This window comes from Aplysia californica, unplaced genomic scaffold (genome assembly GCF_000002075.1).
Source record: "Aplysia californica isolate F4 #8 unplaced genomic scaffold, AplCal3.0 scaffold00554, whole genome shotgun sequence".
In the NCBI taxonomy this organism is placed as follows: domain Eukaryota; kingdom Metazoa; phylum Mollusca; class Gastropoda; order Aplysiida; family Aplysiidae; genus Aplysia; species Aplysia californica.
The window spans coordinates 450560-461314 of NW_004797824.1; the positions used below are offsets into that span (position 1 = coordinate 450560).

Genomic DNA, 10755 nt, shown 5'->3' on the forward strand with positions numbered 1-10755 from the left:
ATCTTGTGAGCCAAACAACATCACGAAAAGAACACTCACTTGGCAATATGGAAGCGTGCACTTATTCTTTTATGCTTGATTAGTTTTGTCTAAACAGGTGTAAAATCTATCGCAAAAATAACAGTGGAGTATTCACACACGAAACATAACAAACATATTTATTAGTTTAGCTAATATTAAATGTACTTGTTCCAAAAATAGTTATTTCTTTGAACAGAGTGCTTACTTGCTACAAGCTCAGAGGCTCTGGAGCCCCAAAATACATTATAATTATATTTTTGATAAACATTTTCTTTAACACCTCCATTGATACAATTTAGACATTCAAGACGTGGGATTTGGACACTTCTTGTCAGGGCCAAACCGGGCTGATGAGGTTACAACGTCCCACTAGACAGACGGATAATGGATACTGTACAAGATACAAGGCCTCTCAACACAGGAATCGAACTCACGCTACATCACAGACGCAGGTGTTTTTATATTCCTTGCAGTGAAAAAAAACCTAAGCATAACTGAGACTAAATAAAGGCAAGGGCATTGCCTACTTTCGTCCCGACAAAGAATGAAGAAGTAATAAAATATTATCTTACTCCAATTTGGTAGCGTATACCCATCGATGGTAACGTTTTGATTAGGTAGAGTATTTTTTTGTGTGACAAGAAAAAAAGAGAATAACTTAATTTTACTGGGCGCACTCTGTCAACGTCATTTTCATTGTTTTTATGGGACTAGGAGAGAACACCACTCAAGACTAGAAGGGAGGCACAGATAATGGGTTAGAAGATTGATTGATGGCACAACACGCTGGATTGTTAATCGTTGGGTAAGATTTATTTTCTCAGTTTTAAAGGATCTCGCCCTCAGACACAAAACCTAGATCATTTGTGCGGCGTCGAGGTGAAATCAGGCGATCGTAGAAATAATGAAATTGAAGAAGCTGACTTTTTCTCGCCTGCTGGGCATTTTTTATTAGCTGTTTTAAATTTTGAACACAGTGACTTTACTGGAAAAACGTCGATCACATGACAAATGTAAATCTGCAGTTTCCAAGGAACCTCAAGTTTTGGCAGCCATTAAACTTTGGCGGCGATTTTCTCTAGAATGATACCCCAGACCCAAGGAGACTTCTTCAAATACAAATATCCCGTTGTCTGGACCAACGGGTATTTTATCATCTATCTATGATTATACCCACAACTCTATATATGCTCCAAAAATGACGAGCACCTGATTCCACCACTTCGTGACACATTTAGAACTCGGATCATTCAATCCTTTGTCAAGCTTTCTCTGAGAGAAAATGATAGTCCAAGAAAGAGAGTGAAATATTTAGATTCCAAATAGATCAGAACTGAGAGCTTGATCAAGATGGTCATGTTTCAAACCAGATCCACCATGGTGGCATAATAATTTTTTAAAAACATGTAGACGGACACATTAGTAAAATTTGGCCTGGAAAACACTAAGACTTGCTCTTAACAGCCGATGTGTCAGACGGGTCATAAAAATATTTAGACTACAGAACTGTATACTTCTGACGAGAAAAAGACGGTGTATACAATGAAAGTTTCTCGAATTGTAGTATTGCATTTGTTTGTGACAGAAACCTTCGACAAAACAGTGGTGCTCATTGTTCGTCCGTAGAATGCCTGTTTGTGTAGATGACCTGGTTAAACTCAGCAAAGAAGCTCGAAATCAATATACAACCTAATGCTTTCAAAAGGTTGAATGTACCACTAGATGGAACTACCTAAAAGAAGATCGAGCCAAGACGACAAATATTGAGATCGTTCACGTGACTGTTCATCACCCAGGAAAAAAGCATAAATCTTGGAAAGTGGACCCATATACATTTTCTGTCCTGCTCGAATGTTTATAGTAACTAGTCATCTATTACTGTAAGCATCAATACTACATCCCTAGAGCATGCAGTGGTGCAGCAGTTAGGCGTTTTGACGTCGTATGCAGAACACCTGAGTTTGGGGCCAAACTGGGGAGAATTTTTATAGAGTTTTGGGGTCTTACTGCTGGGATGTTAAATCCCTCTCAGCACGTGTTGGCCCTGACAGGCAGGGTCGACGGCCGCCTCCTAAATAATTTAACTAGTGACGATGTGAGCGTGAAAACACATACAAACACAATCTGTAAATTTCATGTTCCCATCAGTGTCCATGGGGTAAAAATCTGAGAATTTTGTCTGAAACAACACTTGTGAAAATAAAATTAGTTACAAACTCACGATGTGTTAGGTCAGTCCCCTACACCCACGACAGCAGAAGGTTTTTGCAACTTGGAAGCAAACAACCAAAAGAGCACCGGCGTCTGTGGTGTAGCAGTAAGTACAGTTACTTCGCTGTCGCACGCAGAAGACATGAGTTCGATTCCCGAGTGATAGCACTTTCATCGAGTATCTCGATCCTTCTGCTTGGCAGCTGTATCACTCTCATCACGGGTTGGCACTGACAGGCAAGGTCGAAAACCGTCTCCTAAATGATCTAAATTGTGTTGATAGGAGCTTCAAAATACCTCTTTTTGAAAAGAAAATAACCCACAGAAATCTCGCTTTCTGCAGCAAGGTCTATTGTTATGTGATCCTTGAAATTCTTTTGTTCGGCTCCGGAAGACTCCTTTACAAATGTCTTCAATTGTCTCCCCTTTCTTATTCCCTCAGATTTTCTTCTGCATGAGCTCCTAATCTATGGTCATTAATTCGGCTATATATCATTTATTCTGCTGTTCAGAAAGACAAGGATGATATTGGGTCGTTTAGAGCATCCGAGCGGAGAAATGAAAGGCGAACCATGATCGCTGATGTGTGTTTCAGATCTGGATTTTAAAAGTGATGATGATGATGATGATGATGGTGATGATGATGATGATGATGATGATGATGATGATGATGATGATGATGATGATGAGGATGATGATGATGATGATGATGATGATGATGATGATGATGATGATTATGATGATGGTGATGATGATGAATTCGACGAAGTCTGCTGTTACTGCTTATTTTATTTTTTTATTGAATTTAAAAAAAAATAATTATTTCCAAAAATTCTTTTTTTAATACTGTTGCAAGCATTTCAACTGCTTTTCAAATCGGTTTTTTTTGTGTGTGGCCATAAATATTATTGATTTTTGTTCCAAGTGTTTGCTGAAGCCGACATAAAATGCACGCTTGGGTTGTGGTGTAGTAGACTACATCATCGATTTACATTGCAGAAGGTCGAGGTTAATGTCCATCTTTAGTCGCTGTGATGATTTTAAAAGGGCCTTATCGCCTTCTAGAATATGTGTTCTTTGTCTCGTCTCTCTCTCTCTCTCTCTCTCTCTCTCTCTCTCTCTCTCTCTCTCTCTCTCTCTCTCTCTCTCTCCCCCTCTCTCTCTCTCTCTTTGCCCTTGAAGCCCCATTTGCCCGTGAAGACCATAGATGGTCAGGGAGTCCTATACCAATGCACGTCCGCCCACCATAGATGGTCAGGGAGTCCTATACCAATGCACGTCCGCCCAGCGTTTTCTCGTTCCGAGCTGTGACAAAATACATGTACATACTATACTCACCTTGGACGATAGTGCGCTGTAAATCCTCCTCGTGTTCATTCAGAGACATACGTGCGACAAGTATATTCCATCGTTCCCAGTCCTATCAAAATGACAACATCTGATTAGTATACCATTGTGAACCTGATGTCTTAACAATAATAGCCAACTCGAAGTTATGTTCAGATTGATTTTGCAAAATACGTTACATTGTAACTGCATGTAATTACGATTCACTTACTCCAAGAAGTCAGTCCGAAATTCTTTATGTGAAGGAGAGGTTCAGGATGGTAATCAGGACCGTATTGCTTGGTAATGTGATACTCGCTGCCGGCGTTGCTAACAGTAAAAGTGTAAAAACTGCTGCAAGCTTGATGATGACGCTAATGAAAAAGTGTCCGGTTTACAAGTTGTGAATATCTGCTTGGCTCGCTGAGGTTTTCATTAACTGTAAGGTGAGGGAGTACACGAGGATTAAACTTATGAGTCGAAAGCTGTAACAGCTTAATAGTATTGTCATTGTCAGCGGGTTTTCTCTGGTAAGTGTTTTTTGGCACTTGCAACTAAATAAGGTCATAATGAGCGCGCGGGACACATTAAACATTTTCAGTTTGGTATGGATTAATTTTGTAGTTTGTCGGGGTGGCGGCAGAAGCCTCATCGTCGTCATACGGTGCCTTGCCGACTGGGGTGGGTGATCATGGACCTCCATTTACCTCTGTCCTGCGTTGCAGCGATGGTGTCTGTGTTGTTCTTGCTGTTCCCAGCCATGTTGGTAACTTGTCCAGTATCTTTTCCCTCTGTCTGCCTCTGCCTCTCTTTCCATCAAACTGGCCTGTTGTTACAATATTATTCTCCAACGCTTTTTTCTGCATTGTGTGTACAACGAAAGGTGCCTGTCGCTTTCGAATATTATTCGTCATGAGCTGTCGTCTACAATTTGTTTCAACCAAGATTTCTTCATTTGTTTTTCTAGCTGTCCTTGGGATACGCAGCATGCGTCTTATGAACCACAACTCTGTCGCCTCAATTGTTCTGTCCAGCTGTCTATTGATTGTTCATGCTTCGCACCGTATAACAGGAACGGCTTGATGTAACTTTCAGTACTCTTTTTTTTGTTTCCAGTAGGAGGAAGCCTACTTTGATCTATTTTGCATACGGGACCTCAGAATATACGAGAAGGTTATGTGATAAATCTTACCTACCCTAAGACCAGGGGTGTGGCTGAAAGACAGCAAAAAGGAGTCTAGAAGTAATAGTAGAAAAGCTTCAAAAAGAGTAAGGAGCCCAGAGGAGGGGGAAGGAAGTGGAAGCAAAAGTATAGAACATGGTTAGAGAGGAGAAAAGGGAAGTGAAAGGAGGATATTTTAGAGAAGAAAACTTTCCGAATCTGTCAGGCTTCGAACCCAGGACCAATTGAATGAGAGAACACCATAACCTCTGAACCAAGAAACACCCGACGGTGGTATAGTGTGCACTTTCAAACAGAACTATTTATTACGCAATTTGTGAAGTAAGGAATATTCAAAAAGTAGCTGTTGACACAGGAACATTTTTTAAAATCCTTTAAAATCTATATTACTGTACGAAAGTCTTGGGTTGAAAGTGGCTTGCACTGGAGTTGGCGTTGCAGAATGACACATTAAGCTCACAGTCGCAACTCTGAACTGGTGAACCTATTTATTAATTTGCAGCTTAGACCATGATTTCAACATAGTGTGTTTTGATCTCAGAAAAGCACAAATTATGTAGTTAAACGAAAATAAGCTAAAATTTATTAGAAATATCGTTATGCACGAGCATATAGTGTAGAAATGGAAATAATGAATACAGAGTTTCCATAGTTGTGAACGACCTCAATATCTTTTGTGTATGCTTATTGTTTTCTAAATTGTGTCTTTTGTCTAAAAACATTCCCAATTTTTTTTCTTCTTTCCAAGAATTATTTTAATTCTTTTATTTTTGGGTAAGTGTTTTACAGCGCTAGCAACTCCATAAGGTCATATGAGCGTGCGGGACACATTAAACATTTTTCAGTTGGTAGGAAATTTTGAATTTTGCCCGGGTGGCGGCTGAAGCCTACTATTATTGATTTTAGACCACCAAGGTGGTCTTTAACGTGCGCAACTTGTACACGAGACCTCCGAGATTTCAAGCCCTTGTCTGAGAAGGCTAGGTGTAGATCTTCCCTACCAGAATATCAGGAGTGTGGCTGAAAGACATAAGTAAGAAAGAGCCAAGGAGAAGCAGTAGAAAGGCTGCAGAAAGAGTCAGGAGCCAAGAGGAGGGGCAAAGGAGGTGAAAGGGTGGGTACAGAAAGAGGAGACGAAATCAGACGACAGAACATTGCTAGAGAGCAGGGAATGGAGGTGAAAGGAGACAATTTTAGAGAAGAAAATGTTTCGGTTGCTATCCGGATTTGAACCCAGGACCTTTGAATGAGAGGCGAACACCGTAACCTCTAGGCCACGAGAGCTCACGTGTTTTAATTTAAATCGAGAAAATGTCTTTTAGACAAAGAAATGCGTATGAACATAAACTGTCTATCTACCGTATATATGTGTATTTTGCATGTGTAGTTAAGAGTATAAATGTGGGTATATCTTACAAATATATATTATATGTATACATATGAATAATATTATACATATATATATATATATGTGTGTGTGTGTGTGTGTGTGTGTGTGTGTGTGTGTGTGTGCGTGTGTGTATTGAACATTACTAAAAATAAACGGATCCTCTACTTCAACATCGCCTTCTTCCCCTGAGGATAATGACACTCTTCACCTCCACAAAAACTCGGAAATTCTGGCAAGTACGTCTAAGGTACACTATTTTACCTACAGCAATCTTGAAAAGAATGACTTCTAACCTTAGCCCCGCCCTTACATTAACCAAATTACTTCAAATTATACATGAAATACGCGCGTACTTTAAATGCTCCTTTTCCAGGGCCGAAACATATAAACTTTTATTTTCCCTCCCCACACGCTCATCTGAAAGCCCGCCCGGCTGCGAGCCGCGTGAGGTACCGGTATTGCAAGAGTGAGTGGTATGATAGCTCGCCTCTCCCTGACTCACTCCCTCACTCGCCGTTCACGAGTCGTTCTTTCTCGTTCACGCGCACTTATAGACGCGAGGTTTAAAGCGGGGAGCTGATGTCTTCCACTGCGTTTTGAATTTTCTGAGAAATGTTTGTGAGATACTGAATATGAAGTGTTATGCTCACTGGACGCAAGAGTTATACCTTACCTTCTTTTCCGATATCGTGTCTTTGGATATGACTTTCGGGATGTTTTCTTTTTGAGGACGAACATAATTTCTCTGTGTCAGATTGTTTTTACCATACAGCAAGTGTGTGCACAATGTGCTGCACCTAGCATAGCAGGCTTAAATACAGCATAGAAAAACGTTATCTAGCTACATTAATTCGGATTTTTTAGGGAGAAGGGTTGCAGAGTAATGGTAACACCTTGGCATTATAGTTCACACAAGTGGCACTGCTATGTTTCCGGACCCCCGTGTCTTCATAGATGTGACACTGCAATCTGACTAGGAGGCCTGTGTCGGTTTCTGTTTCCATCTGCTCGTATTGTAAATAGGTGGCTTGGATAGCAATACGATATCCAATTCTTTCTATTTGTTATTAAAGAAGAAGAAAAATTTATTGTACTATGTCCTTTCAAAAGTATTTTAACTTGTTTTAACGTAATATAGTAATATCTGATAGTTTTGGTGGCTCCCTGGGTTTAGTTAAAATTTAAAAACATTTCAAAGTGCTGGCGGTTGCTACATATTTATCAGTAAAAACAATTACTAAGGTTTACAATATTTAGCAGGGGAAGAACCCATAATCTTATGAAACAGGAACTGTATTGTAAAAAAACCTTTGACTACGCTTCAATAGATCTGATGCGGTTTGGCAGACTCAGATTTGTGTTTTGTAGACTGATTAAATTTATTTCACTGATATGCTTTTGCAAAAACTTTCTCTTCTATTAACTTCGGAGTTGTTTACCTTCATTCGTTTCTGTGCAAACATTTAAGGTAACTGATATAGAGTCAATATGGATGAGCAGAACTGCGTGGTGGCGCCGAACCCTGAGCGGACGCCCATCTTTTCTTTCGCTCGGCTACGCCGCTGCGCAACAATGGACGATCACGAAAAGCAAAAATATGAAGCGAGCGAGAAGAAGACGTCTTCGTCATCCATGTCCTCTTTGCACAACACTCTAACATCTATCCTGAACAGCAAAAGCAACAACAGTGCTACAGGTGTGGGAAGTCCGCCCCACGGCACCGGATCTTTCTACCCGTACAGTGCCTCAGCTCCACTCAGTGGCCTGGCCAGTCCGGAGAGGACAAAACCAGGAATGGCAGAGCTAGCACAGAGCAAACTGGCATCCAAACACACAGAATACAAGTCCTATTCGCGTGCCAGACACTCCTCTTCGTCCTCTTCCTCTTCCTCCTTCTCGTCCTCTCCCAAATCCACCCCGACCTCCACTCCCACCAACACTGCGTCCCCCAAAGTCTTTCCTCCCCACCCACTAAGCAAAACGCCTCGCTCTGCTTTGACTTTCAATGCCAACGTGAAAGAGAAGCCGGTATTCAGGCGTTATCTTTCTCTCATCGTATTTCCCTCCAGCCTCAAACAGATCCCCTTCACGGTGCCCACGTCTCCGCATGGACCCGCAAACAGGACGGGCTTCCGGAAGGCGGAGCATCGGTCCCTGGATGAGCCGTCTACAAGCGGAAGATCGGAACCCACCTCGCCCACGGGCAAGCGACCTTCTGTGGAAATCCCAGGTGAGACTAGTTTCACATTTTGGTAAATGTCGGTAGACGTTGTTTCCGTGAGCTTTTACTTGAAAGCTTTGTCTGACCCCTGAACACAATGATTAACTTTTTTCTATCCCTTTCTTATTTGTTTACAATTGCTTTATAAAGTCCTGCTCCGAAATCCCGATGAAAATTTTACCCCACTCATCAGGTGTGAGGCTGGAAGCAGGCATTTAAAGGCTGTACTATTTGAATTTGTATCAGCCATTTGCGTTGTCCTAGCATTTAAAACCCTACTGATATAATACTATGTATGTACTCCTGGTGTTGATAAACAAATATTGCTCTGTCTTCTCCTGTTTCCTAACATTGTAGTAATCCAGCAGCGCCACTAATTAATCTGCTTTCGTTCGAGCCACAACCATGAATACGCCTTAGGTTATCTTGACATTTATCCTACAAATGTCAGTCCTAATGAAGCCTCTGATTTGTAATTCAATATTTTATTGCGTTTACACACGTCTAGATGAACGGTGTCTGTGGTATAAGGGTTAGGCGCTACGTTGTCTCATACAAAGGACCTTAGTTTGATTGCTGTGAGGGGAGGATTTTTAACCAGTAAGTCGGCCTCTTACCTTGCGTCACTGTCATTTCTGGTTGACCCATGCAGTCAGCGTCGAAGCCCCCCACGTAAATAATCCACATTGTTCCGATGGGGGCGTAAAACACCTACAATTAAAATACAAAAACGTCAATATTGCCCGTTCTTTTATCCTTCTAATGTACCACTCCTTTCCTACCCATTATCCAAATCTTTGTTTTGATTTAACGCCTACAAAACGCACTGAGTGTTCCTTGTTTGGATATCAAGAAGCAATCTATGTGTTTTGTAGTTTATTTAAAATTCTTTTTAGTAAGTGTTTTTCGGCTCTCGCAACTGCATAAGGTCATATGAGAGAGCGGGACACACCTAATAGTTTCAGTTGGTAGGAAATTTTGAATTTTGCCCGGGGCTCGTCCGAAGCCTTCTCTTATCGATTTAGACCAACGAGGGATCTTTAACGTGCGCAACTTGCACACGAGCCCTCCACGATGTTTCGCCCTTGTCTGAGAAGGGTAGGTGTAGATCTTTCGTACCAGAAAATCAGTGGTGTGGCTGAACGACAGCAGTAAGAAAGAGCCAAGGAGTAGCAGTAGAAAGGCTACAGAAAGAATCAGAAGCCCAGAAGAGGGGGTGGGGGCAGAAATCGGAGACGGAAGCAGATGTCCGAACATTGCTAGAGAGCAGGAAAGGGGGTGTAAGGAGACAATTTTAGAGAAGAAAATTTTTTGGTCGCCAACTGGATTCGAACCCGGGACCTTTGAATAAGAGGCAAACACTTTAACCTCTAGGCCAAGAGAGCCCCCTTGAGTTCTGTTAGCTTCAATATAGGATTTGTTGTTGGCAAGAAGGGCACGTCTATAGATTTGTTAGTATCGTGTTAACTCGTAATGAGCTGCTCGTGAATTTGAGCTGCTTCGGGGGGAGGGGGGATGGTCGTCGTTCTATAGCGACTAGACTTTATCCTATCGGAGATCGAAGTCAATTCCGAAAGTGTTGCCCCTGAAACATTCTAACAGAGTTTAATAAGTGTTAAATAGTTACCTTTTCTACAATACCAATAATGCTTAACTTCAAAGTCATCCAAACTCATTGTTCTTTATTAAACCTTTTCTGTTGTTTACTTTGATTATGCTCTCTTGCCGCGACGTTACAAGAATGATATTTATATATTTGGTTCGGTCTACTGGAACCAAAAAGCATCATCGGATAATAATGGGCATTTACACATAGAAACTATTTTTCAAAACGTCAAAGTAAGAATTTCTAGAAGGATAAACAAAAGTATTTTTTAATTACATGTAGTGCGGAATAGCTTTAAAACTTTCGGTGCTTTACTTCGAGCCGTTGAACAGCAGCAGCATACAATTGCCATTGCGCAATTTAAGCTTGTGTATTTTCCCCCGTTTTCTTTTGACTTTCGCACGCACTAATGAACATGACGGTTACATCCACCGCACTCATAACTCAGAGTCATCAGCTTGACACACATAGAGCTTAGTCTTTTAGAATTTTAAGGATAGAATGAACATGTTATTGAAAGTAGGAAATGATTTGCGAGTCCCACTGGTAGGTTCATTCTCTTTTCTTTCCCTCTTTTGTTTTTGTCTGTCTGTCTTACTTTATCCCAGCCTGAAATGACCAATATTGCGTTGATGTGCTTCTCTTTAGTCACACAAACACATTAAAAAAGTAGTAGTCCTTTCACATGATGAAACAGATTGGCTGACAGTCTGGTTAACGCCCTTTGAAGAGTCATATTTGTAAGGTATGAAGGCGATAAAGCCATCTTTTCCTCTTTATCGCACAATCTCAAAATA

The 10755-nt window shown here is 41.0% G+C and overlaps 1 protein-coding gene across 6 annotated transcripts in view; it reads left to right on the forward strand.

The window, feature by feature from the left end:
* Positions 1–6628: 6628 nt before the first annotated feature.
* Positions 6629–10755, forward strand: part of LOC101859038 (putative protein TPRXL) — a 51552-nt gene continuing 47425 nt past the window's right edge. The window contains exons 1-2 of one of the 6 annotated variants that reach the window (XM_035971991.1): positions 6629–7117; positions 7460–8361. In XM_035971991.1, coding sequence (XP_035827884.1) covers positions 7620–8361 — 742 coding nt within the window. In that variant the 5' untranslated portion in view covers positions 6629–7117; positions 7460–7619. Of the gene's footprint in view, positions 7118–7388; positions 8362–10755 lie in introns of all 6 variants that reach the window. The other 5 variants (XM_035971994.1, XM_035971993.1, XM_035971992.1 and 2 more) reach the window with 5 other exon arrangements.